The 14,327-nt window shown below is 41.6% G+C and overlaps 2 protein-coding genes across 30 annotated transcripts in view; one reads left to right on the plus strand and one right to left on the minus strand.

Annotated features, from left to right (window-relative positions):
• Positions 1–3,624, plus strand: part of NEB (nebulin) — a 181,844-nt gene extending 178,220 nt beyond the window's left edge. For all 28 annotated transcript variants that reach the window (XM_067549447.1, XM_067549453.1, XM_067549452.1 and 25 more), the window contains 3 exons: positions 338–487; positions 1,651–1,760; positions 2,696–3,624. In XM_067549447.1, coding sequence (XP_067405548.1) covers positions 338–487; positions 1,651–1,760; positions 2,696–2,869 — 434 coding nt within the window. In that variant the 3' untranslated portion in view covers positions 2,870–3,624. The remainder of the gene's footprint in view (positions 1–337; positions 488–1,650; positions 1,761–2,695) is intronic.
• Positions 3,625–9,386: 5,762 nt separating this feature from the next.
• RIF1 (replication timing regulatory factor 1) overlaps positions 9,387–14,327 on the minus strand; it is a 53,454-nt gene continuing 48,513 nt past the window's right edge. For both annotated transcript variants that reach the window (XM_067549478.1, XM_067549479.1), the window contains 5 exons: positions 14,168–14,245; positions 13,964–14,079; positions 12,661–12,814; positions 11,078–11,186; positions 9,387–10,614 (listed from right to left, as the gene is read on the minus strand). In XM_067549478.1, coding sequence (XP_067405579.1) covers positions 10,394–10,614; positions 11,078–11,186; positions 12,661–12,814; positions 13,964–14,079; positions 14,168–14,245 — 678 coding nt within the window. In that variant the 3' untranslated portion in view covers positions 9,387–10,393. The remainder of the gene's footprint in view (positions 10,615–11,077; positions 11,187–12,660; positions 12,815–13,963; positions 14,080–14,167; positions 14,246–14,327) is intronic.

Below are 14,327 nucleotides of genomic sequence, written 5' to 3' on the forward strand. Positions count from 1 at the left end.
TGTGCCTATTAGGCTATAATTCTATCATGAAATCGCCAGTGCCCCTTTCAGTAGCAATGCAGCTGCATGCGTAGTTGAGAGTCCCTAAATCTGTGGTTTCTCCATTAGCTTTATAAACAACAGTAATATTTAGAATGTAAGTAGCTTTTGCTTAGCTACCTACCATGCTACATTCTCTCCAGCTTACTGTAGCCAACATAACTGTACTGACATCAATAGTAATGTGCTGTTACAGAAACATATAGTCCTTAGTCATACAGAGTACCATCAAGGTAGGGCTATACCCAGCACAATGAGGTGCTGGCACTCAATCTGGTTTCTGCTTGTTCTCCTCCAGTCCAAGCCCAGCGCCGCAGCCGGGAGCAATCCCGCTCTGCCAGTGCATTAAGCCTCAATGCCGGGGATCAGAAATCTGAGCATTCAGAGGGCGCTGAGCACCACTTGTCCTATTACAGCAATGGAGGCTTCTTTGCCACGACTACAACAGGTAGGAAGGGAACAAAATCTTGGCAGACCTGAGGACGAAAAAGACTTGGGTTGCCCAGTCTCTTTCCCTTTCCATTTTGTAGCTCCCTACCTCATTCCCACTTGTGCTTTATCTGAGCTGCAAGTAAATGTCAATAGAGCTACGGATGGTGCTAACCATTAGGACATTACCTAATTCTGAGGTGTTACCAACATAGGGACAGGCCAGTTCTTAAGGACTAAGGAAGCACCAAAGTGAGATGACAGGGGACTTGCTTGGAGAAAAAGGCACATTTTCTAGTTGGGCCATATTGGGACACTTGCCTGCAGTGAGTCCTAGTGTCTTTAACTCACATATACCAGGAACCCTTTGTCCCTAATCCTGTACTTCTAACATGTCATGTCTCATGCTCTTGTTGCTCTTCCTCAGGCCAGGAAGCAGCAGGGGAGGAGATGGCACATGGTGACTAGCTGGAGTGGGGGAGGGAGAAGCTGAGACCTAGTTCACAAGATGAAAACATGGGATCAGTGACTGAGATAAAGTCTCTCTCCATCTTAGGGTTTTGGGGGGTTTCTTCCAGCATTCTGTAGGAAGGGAATGGCTGGGGAAAAGGGGAGGACTTACATGAGTGGGCAGGAATGTTAAACTCCTACTGGGGAATTTTTGGATATCATCCCTCAGGGAAAAGATATTACGGCAGGCCACTACAGTACTTTAGAGGTGGTTAAAGCAATGGTACTAAGAGCCAGGACTCCTGGGTTTTATTCCCAGCTCTGCAACAGACTGTGTGTGACATATGGCAGACACATGAAACAACTTGTCCAACGTTTAAAATGGCTGTCATATCTACCTCACGGGTTTATGAGATTTAGATATCTGACCAGCCTTTGAAAGGTTTGATTAAAAAAAAAAACCTAACAATACATTTTTAGCTATTACAAAAACATACATACTCAATCTTGAGACAGTGGTTGGACCTCAGGTTAAGTATGTTGGCATTGGTTTCAGTGAAATGAAACTGATTTCCATCAGCTGATGATCTGACCTAGTAGCTTTATTCATGTTAAAAATAATATTTGTATGCAACGTACCTAGCTCTGGAAAACGGGGGGGGGGAAGGGGGAGGGAAAGAGGAGAAAGAAGTAATCCTCCAACTCATTTACCATTTAAACAATCTTTTCCAGTGGGTTACAAACAAGCTAAAACTGTAGAACTGCCACAACAAAGATCTTCTTCTGTTGCCACCCAGCTGACAGCAGTGTCTTCTGTTCCCTCTCACCCATCTACCACTGGTGTAAGTAAAATTGATTGCATTGTTTGTGAACAGTCAGGCCCAAGCTGTTTCTGTTTCACTAGAGCCAGTATAATTAATGATTGCAGGATTTTCTTCAGCCACTTTCACTTTTCCCCCACAGGCTGGCAGACTGTTTAGAGCTAATGCCACTTTAAGGCATTCTATTAACTGCATCTGAAATCTGTGATTTTAGATAACAGGCGTGGCTTCCTCACATTTAATTAGTTTGCTCAGATATCACGTTGGAATAATTGAAGGACATGCAAGGCACACAAACCGACTTGATGTACCGACATGCCACACTGATAGTGGAAGATCTGGGCAAAATGATGCACCTTACATTAGCAGAAATGGCATGAGCTCCAGCCCTGACCTGAAAATTACATATTAGACTTCTCACCCCCTACTGGCTGCTTTTTAAACCTAAAGCCAGGGACCATATTCATCATTAGTTCAGGTGTGCAAGTTAAATGACATGTTCCATCTGTGCACTTGGGGAGGGTAGGGGAGAGGAGGGGCGCTAGATCAGGGGGAATGCAAGATTGCAGGGAAGGGAAGCTTAACTTGGTGGCTGAAGCACCATATGCACCATGCCATTTGAAGATGCTCAACTGATACACTAAAGGAGAGCATCCCTTTTTTGGGCTCCAGCATCAATGAAGTGGACATTACAGACTATGCAGTGTGACCACGAAGCTAACCTCTTCTCCTACCCCACAGTGTGGAGGCTTGGAGTACATTGCTGGAAATTGGAGATGACGTGTACCCTACAGTTTATTTAGGGGAAATCTGGGTAAATGTTTATTCCCTTCATGCCTGTAAAACATGAATCTGCATCCTTGGGTGATACACTGCTGCCTTACAATCTGTTGAACAATTTGTGTCAACTTATGGCTCTTTAACTTTTATGACTTTTTTTTTTTTTTTTTAAATAGAAGACCTACCGTGCCATGTATGACTACATGGCAGCCGATGCTGATGAAGTTTCCTTCAAAGATGGGGATGCAATTGTAAATGTCCAAGCTATTGATGAAGGCTGGATGTACGGGACTGTACAGAGGACTGGCAAGACTGGTATGCTTCCAGCCAACTACGTGGAAGCTCTCTAAATGAAAATTAGGTCTTCCATAAAAGCATATCTACGTGGTCAAAATACATAGGCACTTTCTTGTTATTTATCGCAACTAAGACTGGCCCCTATAAATTAAACTGATGCTGAAGTGCCTTATTTTCCCCAGCTGATGGTGTCTTATAAATTGCCATTCTGAAAAAAAAGCTATAGAGAATAAAATGTTTTAAAAACATTTACAATTCATTTAATAGCGACTGTTTGCTAACATACTAGTAGTGCTTATAGAATGGTGTTCTTCCAAACTATCTTATTAGGACTGGACTTGCTCACAAAAACAATGCCATCTTCCCTGAATTATTTTTTACACAATTTTGACACATCAGTGGGTTCTGAGTATCTTTTGGGTTGGAAGCCAGCTGAATTTCACAGCATTCAGATACAGGCTTTTTAAAAAGCCTGTAACTTTGTTGGTTTTATTGGTTTTCCTACCATGCCCCATAGGATTTTTCTGTGCTGTTCTAAACCTGTTTGAATATATTTATTTTTCCAAATAAGCAACACGTAAACGTAACATCTCAAACCAGTCAAAAGCAACCTGGAAAAAGCCTCTCCTCTCTTCTGCTTGCTGAGCGCTGATGCATGTGTTTTTTCTCTGAGTGTGGTGGAGTCAGAAAGCTGTTTCCCTGTAAATTAGTGACTAATAAGTTCACATTTCTGCAGTATGATTGATGCATTAACTTTGGCTCAAGAGCAGTGAAACAATCTGCATATTAAACAACCTGCTACAAACAATCTGTCGTCTGAAAATCCTTCATTATACATAGTCAAAGATTTTTATTCCATTATTACAAGATTTTAAGCAGAATTCAGAAAAGAAAGGGGGATGTATTCATATTTACATTAGTAAGATTTATTTTTTAAACCCATAAGTTTGAATGGCATGCAAACACAGTCTGAGGGGCTTGGAAAGAAATTAGGGGCAAATTACTCCTTAACTGCCTTCTTAGTGTTTTTCACATGTTCTGAAGCATCTAGTGTTGGCCCATCAGACAGAATACTGCAGTAGCAGTACCACCAGTCTAATGATGCAATGCAAAAATTTCTGTTTATCAGCAGGTTAAATTTTACAGCAAAGTAGACCAAGCAGCCTGACTAATGTCTCTAAAGCCTCTCCTCTGACTATGTTACCTGTATATTTTCAGCACAAACTCACTCATGTTCTGAGGACCAGGGGCTTTCAGTTGGCACACCATGACTTCATGGTCCCAGAAAACAGAAACTTATCCCTAATTTCCTTTCTGTTAACAGATTCTCACAATTCTTGATGTCTGTCTGGACTGTTCTCTCTCTGCAGCTCATGGAGGCAGATCAGAGTTTTGGAGGTGCACAGTCTAGCTATGCCCCCACAGCCCACTCCTAGATGAGTGTTTCCTGATTTGTAAAAGTTGCATAACATTATTAACAAGTATTCCAGAGCTAATGTACACTGGACCAAAGATTAAGTGGAATTGTTACCCTATGATTCTTGATATCAGACCTTTGACTCATGAGCCATCCAGGGTATGTCGAATTGTGGGAGATTCTAGCAGAAGAAAATTAGAAATTTTCTATTCTGCAGTCCGGCATCTCCCACAGTTCTTGAAGTCTGTGAAGTAACGAGCCGTGAACAGATGTACGATGGGTTATAGAAAATGGTATCCTTCCCCCTCTGTCTTATTTGCTCAAAGGTCAAAATCATTTCCAGGCCACTGCCTGCAGCATCAACTTGCTAAAAGATGCCTGTGCAGAACACAGGAAGGTCCACCTTTTAGTGCTCGATAAACATGGTATTATTTGACCAGGTGGGCTGTCCTAGAGGTTTCTGCTGTGAATACTCAGCCCACAACGTCACCATGAATCACATGGAGTGGGCCCTGATCCCTTCTGGAACTGGAATCTCCAATGCCTTCTACGATTCCACAGTGAATAATCTAATCCACCTAGCATTAGAGGACTTGGAAGCACTGAGTCCTTGCCATTTTGGATGGAAGGAAACAAACAAGACCCCTCTTCTCCTGCTGGACTCTGCATATTGAGAAATTTTCAGAGCCCTTCTGATATTTAACATGTGCCAGTTGTCCTACATGGGATGTGTCCTTGGACAGAATGAAGATATACCCCCTCCCCCCGCTTGGAAAGTGTGGAAAGAAGAGTTCACTTTTGAGATAAATTATTCAAGAATTCTGAGCTCCACCTTGTCCTCATGTACCATGCAGTAAGGTTTCTGCATAGAAAGCAGCACCAGCTCTGACAGTTGCCTGGCAGATGTGATGGCTATCAGAAAGCAAGTTTTCATTGACAAATAAAATGGTGACACTAACACCCATGGTTCACAGGAGCGTTGTCAGGGCTTTCAGTATAAATAGCCCGTCCCACTTGCGTGGGGGGGGGGGGGGAGGGAGGAAGGTCTAGTTACCCCCTTGGCTAACCAGACTGCCCTATGGACTCTGCCTACCTGCAAACATCATGCTGCTAAGGGCAGACACCTGATGTTCAATGGGACTGGGTTGGAACCTTTACCAAAGACTTCTTGAAGAAAATTTAAGATAGAAACTCGGGAATTTCAACTAGAATTTGCTTTGGGTTTCTGACAAGCCACAAAAATTTGGTCCAGATCGAGGCGTATGCTTTTAAGGCTGATACTCTTCTAAAAGAAAAGGAATGTTCTGATGACTTTGAAGAACAGACCTAATGATACTAGCACTTCCCTTTCAGTAACCAGGCTGTTAGATGGTGCCTGTTTGGGTGTGCCTGAAGCAGAGGACTTTTGTGAGATATCTCGTCTCTTCGGGAGTTGCAGTGTTGATCCCACTTTCAGCTCTACCAGGTCCAAAAACAGGTTTTTGAACAGTGCAGAATTACCAATATTACTGTCAGTTTTCATTTCATTTTCTGGACCACCTTCCCTAATAATGGGAAGGGTGGAAATGCATATAGGAGGTCATGTGGCATCTGGCTGCATGCATCTGTGGTCCACTTGCATGGTCACGTACTTTGGTCTCTTCAAGTTTATGTGGTTTCACAAATAGATCAGTTGAGGGCAGGCAAAACAACTAGACAATTAACTTGAAGACTTCCTGTTTCAGGCACAACTTACAGTTGTTCACCCTATACTTGCTAAGCCAGTTTGCCTTCTGGTTCAGACCTCCTTTTACGTGAACTGCCCTGAGGGAGAGGAGAGAATGCTCTGCCCACTGCATGATTTCCATTGCTTTGGCATGTAAATGCTGTCTTGTTCTCCCTTAGTTGTTCACGTATACAACCATGGCCCTGTTGCCTGAATCAAGACATGGTTCCCTTTTACATGGAACTGGAACCTTCACAGCACTAGCTGGACCATTCTAAAAGGTTTATGCTGTAGATCCTTTCCTCCATGTTCCAGATGCTTTCAGCTGTTTGGGACCCCACGTGTGTTTCCCAGTTCTCCAGGCAAACATCAGTTTTGAGGATCAGGGGATGTGGAAGGTATACAGGTACACCCTTGCAAATATGCCCTGTGCTGACCACCATTTTAAAAAGCTGATCGATCACCTGTGCTGGAACCCTCACTTGACCTTTCATGAATTCCAGGGAGTGGTTCCATACCTTTAAGGTCCCTGATGTGTGATTGCACCCATGGAGTGATTCCTATGTATGATACAAGAAGGCCTACCAGTTGAGACATCAGTACAATAGTGTCCTGCAGTTCCAAAACAATGTGAGGTCTTGAATCTTCTGGACCCTCTCTAGAGATGAATCGTCCTTGCTATCGAGGAGTCTGTGTGCACTCACGTGAGTTAGATGGGAGGACGGATCCAAGGAGCTTTTCTTAATATTGATGATAAAGCCATGGGCCTGAAGGAGATTCAAGGTCAGGGATGTAGTTGTGTGTACCACTGCTAGGGATGGAGCTGATTAAGATGTCATCCAGAAAGGGGTACCGATGGATTCCTTGTGTCCTGGTCTGACTATGATTAGCACCACCATCTTTGTAAAGACCCCGGGGGGGGGGGGGGGGGGGGGGCAAGGACAAACCGAATGGGAGCATCAGATATCAATACTGCTTATTAGGCAAACCACAGGACTCTGCAATGGCACGGTCTTATTGGGAAGTGGAGCCGTGCATCTACCAGATCCACTGAAGTCAGAAAATCAGCCTGGGACCGGGAGGACACTGTAGAAGTTAGGACTTAATCTAAAGCTTTGTTTTCTCCAGCTACTTGTTAAACTATCTGAGATCTAGAATGGCTTGGATTTCTTATATACCCTTCTGAATGATAAAGAAGATGGAGAAGAACTCTGAGAATCTTTCTAAGTGAATGCTCTCTTTCTCCCATATCCAGGATGTGAGAAATCTCATTCTGGATTAGAATGTGTTTTATGGGGTTTTTCAAGATGTGGGACTGGATGAAAAAAATGACAGACTGGAGTCTAACTCGACAGAGAATCCCCATCTCCCTGCCCCACTGGGCTGTGGATGAAGCAATCCATTCCTCTAGGAAATGGGAATTTCTGCCCCCAAGCTTCAAACTCTGGGCAGAGACTTCTGCAGTCTGTCATGAAGAGATTTTGGGAGCTGCAATGTTCCCTTGGGGCTTTTTTTCCCCAAGCCATGGTTCCACAGCTTCCCTCTGGAGAACCTGTTGCCTCTTCCCTGGTATTCTTGCAAGGATGAAGCTTGAAAGGAATGCATTTGTCTGAAGGCTAGTCCATACTCTCAAAGATCTCTTAGATTTTGCAGCGTTGTCTAGCTTTGCTCTGAAATGCAGGGCTCCCATGAATTTGGCTATCCACCTTCCAGGGATGGAGCCACAGGTCACCATGTCTTTGGCTGAGGAAACTCATCACATCCATTAAGGCTTCAGCAACTAACCTGTTGCCAGGGAAACTTTCTTTAAAATCAAGCCAAACTCAGGGTGGTCTATTCTTTGAGGGCTTTTTGATTTCCAGCCAGGAGATGCCTTTCCAAAGTAATGCCTCCTCAGCCTCCCTAAGGCCAGCAGCTAAAGTCTTTTTTTAGAGTGGCCTCCATTTTTCCATTTATGAGGAGCCATCAGGGATGCACTGCAGCTGAGGCTCTGAGGGGTTCCAACACCTAGATAAAAAACTAGCCCAGAAAAAGGAGGGACTGTGAGAGAGATCAATGCTCACCACTACCTCAAAGTTTGACAAAAAAAGCCACTTATACATAAAAGGCAGAAGCTGTAAAAACCGCCATCTGCATGGTGCCATGGAGTCAGAGGAACTGGAAGCAAAGAGCTGAGGGGGCATGTCCAGATCATGCAGCTCCAAAACTCTAATACATGTCCAGATGTCAAGAACTGTGGAAGACGCAAGGCAGCAGAAACACATTGATAGTAGCAAGGTTCTGAAAACTGGTTACAAGGCTTTAAATCCCTATTGATGAGGAATTGTCTGTAGGATCTTCAGGGAAGATATCCCTTTTTTGCCCAGATAATCACGTCCTTTGCTAGGGATAAGGAAGTGTGTCTACTTTGGGGAGCAGAAAAGAGGGAAACCTAGGGCTCCAAGACTCTCATTTTATGGCTTGCAGAGTTAACCTGTTCCTTTCATCAGGATTCACCCAGTTATTCCACAACTTCCTCCAAATGCTCAATAAAGGAGGCTTGTAAATTCCATTCTGATTTTGGAAGCTGTGATGTAGAATGCTCCTTTTCCAGCTGGATATCTATGGTTGGCTTGGATCCCTATGATCTCAAACCACAATGTCTGAAGAGAACCATTTTTGGACTACAGTAACTGAGCCAGAAAGTCTTCCCTTCTGGGGAGGAGTTGGAGCTCACAGAAGCAGCAGCAGCCCTAGAGAGCATGAAAAAAAGGCATTCTGGCCTTTTAGATTTTTGCTCACCTTCTGAAGCTCCCAAGTAAGTCACCTTGAAGATGGAGCACTTTCTTAGTTTTTGCTTGCTTCATTTGACTGGCTTTCTATGTTGAAGGAAACTGAGACAGAAGCTTAGCAAGTGAATCCCATTTCAGAAAACATTTTTAAACAAGTTCTTCTAATGTTGCCCTTGGAGAAGGAAGGATTGGGATGAGGTGGGGAAGGCTGTTCACTGCTGCTCAAAATTGGCTCTAAAATCTGGGAAATGAAAAAGAACACATGAAGAATTGATCTACTGCTGAGTTTAGCTGCCTGGAAGCAAAGAACCTAGAGGCCGAAGTACCCCCAAGCTCCGGCATCCTCAAAGAAAATGACGGCAAAGAGGCACAACCCAAAAGGCTGATTAGGGAATAGGACGCAATTCAGAAACGAACAAAGGAAAATCCCTTACCATGTCCCCACTAATCTCATCAAAGTGACAGCTGAAAGGAAAGTCCTTTTGAAAGACAGGAGATCTAAAGGGAGAAAGTTCTTATTATAGTGCTAATAGCCTATTAAGGCTAAGGAGATGCTCCAGGCAGCATTTGCCAGGAGAACTCTGAGCACTGCCTGAGATATATTTTCAGACGCACCACACTTCTTATTCAGCATAAACTAAAAAAAATGCAATAAGAATTTCCATTCACAAGGAAGATTGCATTAATCGTTAGGGAACTATTCGTTGTTTTATTTGTACATACAGACGTTCTAAAAACAGCTGCAGCAATCACATTATGTGACTGTCCATTTTGGAAGCTACAGTTTCGTTATATACAAATTAGATTTCCAAAGTAAAACCCAGAACTCTCACTAAACAAGGTCTGTGAGAAGCAGCAGTGCATTCCATGCAATCAAAATTAAAAATCATAAATTATAACCAACATCTGCAACCATAAGCCTATACATAATATACAAAATTGTGCATGTCAAATCTACTTATGTCCCATAGGAAAAATCTTACATTGAACACTGCTGCATATAAAAAGGGCACATGAAAGGAGCCTGAGAAATTCTGCAGCAAAACCTTCTGAACTATATTACCATCTTTACCTTTTGAGGTCTATAAAAATGCATGCAAAAATAGACATTAACCCAGGTGCTTGACAACTGGACCTTACTGAGATGTGAGAGATACTACTGTAAGGAATTAGTCAAGCATAGCACATCTCAATATGAAATAGGATCTAAACCAGAGGCAACTCCTCTTAAATTGTTGATATTTTCAGAGAAATTCACAGGGGCACTGGGTAAAACTAAGGAACACTTTCTGGTTTCAATTCATTAGAGTTGTGAAATATATAACCTTTTACATTTAATAAGGCTTCACAAGAATAAAATCTTTACATTTAAGATACTATTTAGGTTAGGTTTCACAGTCTTTGCTATTGCATATTCTTAACAAGTTTACTTTTAAAGTACTTCAAAGACTATGCACAGCTGTAAAACAAATACTTTTAACATGGAAATAATGATCCCACAAATTAAAAAAATTAAGCAATACACCATGATATATTGTCTCCCTCAGTGTTAAAAAGTTTGCCACTGCATGAATGTTCAGTTTTTTATGGAATACTTCATATTACCAGTCAGAAATAAAAGTGGTTTTAAAAAATTGCTGTATATCAAAACCTCCTGCTTAAAAAGTGTTTCAAGCACTAATAACTAAGCAGAGCTTTCATGAGGTGGTGACTTCCAACGGGACTGCAGATTTTTCATAATACAGTTTGTCATGCTACCAAGTTTCTCTTGCATTTCAAAAAGTTGGCTCCCTGAATAACTGTGGAGATCTTCAGAGGTTAGCTGAGCAGCAAGTGCACTGAGTTGGCTCAAGAGATCTGTTGCGGGCTGTCCATCTGAGCTCAAGGCAACTAATTCACTCAAATCTAAAAAAGAAACCAAAGCGATTAACATACACTTGTAAATGTATCTTGGCTTTAATTTAAGTGAAATTCATTGGTATGGCATTGTTATGAGTTTCTGCTATGCAAAATAATGTGTTTAAGCAGTCTACATCACATTTATCCAACCAACATAATTCAGTTGCTGAATGGGGAAATTTAAAAATATTCCACTTTGATATGAATTTGTTAGTATGTTTATTATAAAATCTTCTATTCATGTTCTAATTAGTACTGATTAAATGTAGCGATCACCCCCCACAACCAACACAATTCAATTACACAGCAGTTTTAAGAAACTACCACCACACAAGTGTATTAATTTGTTTAACTCAATTTGTCACACTACTCAAACTAAGAAAGCTCTAAGTTACACTTATATTATGACAAAGACAAGAGAGCAAGTGATAACCCAAATCTGAAGTAAAAAAAAGAATGTAATATTTACCTGTTGCAAGTCTTTCTTCATCTGTAGAAAAAGGTTTCTCATCTATGACATTTTCTGGCTTCTCTCTGTCTTCAAGGGCTTCAATTTCATCAAATCCACGAGCCTTCACCTACAGATTTAATTATGAAAAAAGATGAGAAATGAAAGTAATTTTTCCAAAAAGGAAGCAGTTTGAAATCAGAGGGTGGGCAGAACTTCTCATAATAAATTTTAATTGTAATTTCACAATTCTTAAACCCAACTGCCATTCGACCATATTACTTAAGCTCATTACCTAGGTAAAAAGGTGACCTGTGTGAAATTGGCAGCATGCAAACGCTATACAAAACTGTAAACTAGTTTCCACCACACTTGAATATTGTTTTGATAGAATGTTAAAACATCATTTTAAGTATAAGTAAGGCTGTAAGTCTGTCACAGAGGTCGCGGAAGTCACGGATTCCATGACTTCCAGAGACCTCCATGAAATTACCTTCTTTGGCTTCTGCCCCATGCCTTGGGGCAGCTGTCTGCTTCTGGGGGTTGCAGGGACATTTAAGCTCTCAGCCATCACAGGTGACAAGGGTCCTAGAGCTCTCATTGGCGGGGTGAAAAGGGGCTGGGAGGGGATGACGGATGCGCAGCTACGGGTGAGGGGACTCTGCAGCTCCCAGCCACCTGTGGTGAGTGAAGGGAGCCCCGGGTTCTGAGCCCTGACAGGTGGGAGCACCACGCAACCATCAGCCGCCATGGGCAACAGGGCAATCCCAGAGTCACCAGCCACCATGGGCAGTGAGGGACCCACAGCCCTCAGTCACTACGGGCAGCCAGGATCCCAGAGCACCTGGGGGAGTGCAAGGGGAGCCCACAGCCTCCAGATGTGGTGGGTGGCCCTGCAAACTCTAGCTGTGGGCAGGAGTGGATCCCAGAGTCCTGAGCCACCAAGGGGGAGCTTGGAACCCCAGCACTGGGGGAACTGGGCTGGTGGCAATTGCTGGACCCTCCCCCTCTGGCTTCAGTAATGCCCTCAGCCCTCTTTCCCTCCATTATTTTTTAGTAAAAGTCACAGACAGGTCACGGGCTTCCATGAATTTTTGTTCTTTGCCTGTGACTTTCATTAAATATAACTGTGACCAAATTTTAGCCTTATCTATAAGACTGGGAACTCCCATATTATTTGCATCACAATTTACTTTTTTAATCCAACCAATAACTGCCAGCACTGTGCTCAAAAACTAATTGCGTTTCAAATGTTAAGACCTCATTTTATCAACATTCAGAAATCCTTCTCACCATATGAGATTTATATTTTTGCTCTGCCAAGAAGCCTGACTTCTCATAATGAAATATTACCATCACCAAAACCAAAAAATGACAGATGCAAGGCTTGACAATTATAGACTAGCAATGTTGTTACACTGTTATTCAGCTTCAAAATTTAAAATTAAGTTTCCTGTTGGCTTTAATATTGTATTTTAGCCTTTTTTCGTGAAAAAATGTGATATACTGTTTTATATTTAAAAAACAGGCAGTTTAATAAATTCCTGCATTGCTAACTTTCTTCACAGGAGATCTATTTCATTACAGTACTAAAATAGGTTTACCTGTTGCTCATGATATCCTCTAAGAGCCTTTTTAACATTAGAAACTTTAGGAGAACGAATAGGAAGTGTTTTGATTTCCGCTGCTGTCAGAGTACTCAGGTCACCCACTGTCTTAATATTCTTTGCCCGAATGAGTTGCCCCAAACCTCTTGCCCTGATGGGGGAAGAAAAAAAAAAAAAAAAAAGATTCTGTATATTTATTCCTTCTAAGACATGAAGAGGTGTTGGTGGGATCCTGTTTCTTTCACAGGCTGAGATGGAGAAAAAGAGACGAGAAATTTGCAGGAATGCATATCTTTGAATTCATATAAATGAAGGAAAAAAAAGTCAAGGCAGATCACATCTTTCTGCAGAAAAGAAATATTGGACTCACCCCAGTTTTTGTTGAATTATCTATCAAATGAATGGCTTTTAAATCTAATTAATTAACATAGTTGGAACAAAGGAGTAACTGAAAAATAGGTCATGCTGAACAAGTCCTGTGGTAATTCTAGAAAAACCTGCCTTTTGGCATATTCAGATTCACACATAAAGGAAGCCAAGTTAGCTGAGTATAGTAAAATCTTAAACACTGATCCAATTGTTGTAAATCTGAGGTAATGCTTTTTCATCTCTTGAAATGCTTACTTTTGCCTCACTATACATAGAAGCATTTGCAAAGATAGTGTCTGACAATTTTTGATAAAATATGCAGATGGGTCAGATAGACATCAAGAGCACATTAATATCAGCTCTGTTGAAAGAGCCGACATTCAGAATACAATATATAGCAAAAGCTAAAAGAAAGGTCACTTAAATACCCCTGCAGAATAATAAGTTTTGTAATAAAACATTCTTTAAACAGAGACTGTGGAACATGTTCTTGTTCTAGAACACTAAAAATGTATTAAATAAATATGAAATTAATAGGGAGGCTAGAAAAACTAAGTTCATCCATCTTCCATATCTGAGTACAGACAGCTAATGCAGTGATAAAAACGCAAGTAGCTGAACCACAATAGTGCCTTCCTTGCTGCTTTTACAGCTAGGGATGCCCCTGGCCCTGTGCATTCTTGAAAGAATTTGCCATGGCCTTTTTGCATTCTTAGGACAAGAATGAAAGAGTTGAGTTGAGCACTTCTGCTAGATGCAAAAGGAGACTCTAAATTTGACAGTAGAATGAAGTGCTTCCGTTTACTTTTTTGCAGGAAGGGCCTTCAATGGATGCTAAAATTAGAGGCTGATACATATCCTAACAGAAAAGTTTATAAAATCCATTGAGGTGTACTAAGAATCTCTAGTCTTCAAAGGAATAACCACTTACCAAATGTTCGATGTAATCTGAGGTAAAATTATGTCAACTGGAGCTTTACAGCCCACTAATGCAGGATACACACACTCTGTAGGACACGGCAGCGATTCCTTGGCCATTTCAGTGATCTTGAATATTACAGAAAAATTATTAAGTGTCACATAAAGAATACAGGAGAAAAGAGAGAAGAGATATATGAACTGAAACACTTCTTACTAAACACTTCTTTGAGCTCTTAAATTTAGGGCTACGAGATCCTGGGGACAGAAGTCCTTTGGTTGGAGTGGTAATATGCTGGATAGAAAAGAGGAAAAAAGATCTCTCAGGATTGTAGATATTAAAAATTAATCATAGGATTTTAGTTAACATAAAGCTC

The sequence above is a fragment of the Emydura macquarii genome, unplaced genomic scaffold (genome assembly GCF_026122565.2).
Source record: "Emydura macquarii macquarii isolate MOO-44397 ecotype Brisbane River unplaced genomic scaffold, CSIRO-AGI_Emac_v2 contig_1253, whole genome shotgun sequence".
Taxonomy (NCBI): domain Eukaryota; kingdom Metazoa; phylum Chordata; order Testudines; family Chelidae; genus Emydura; species Emydura macquarii.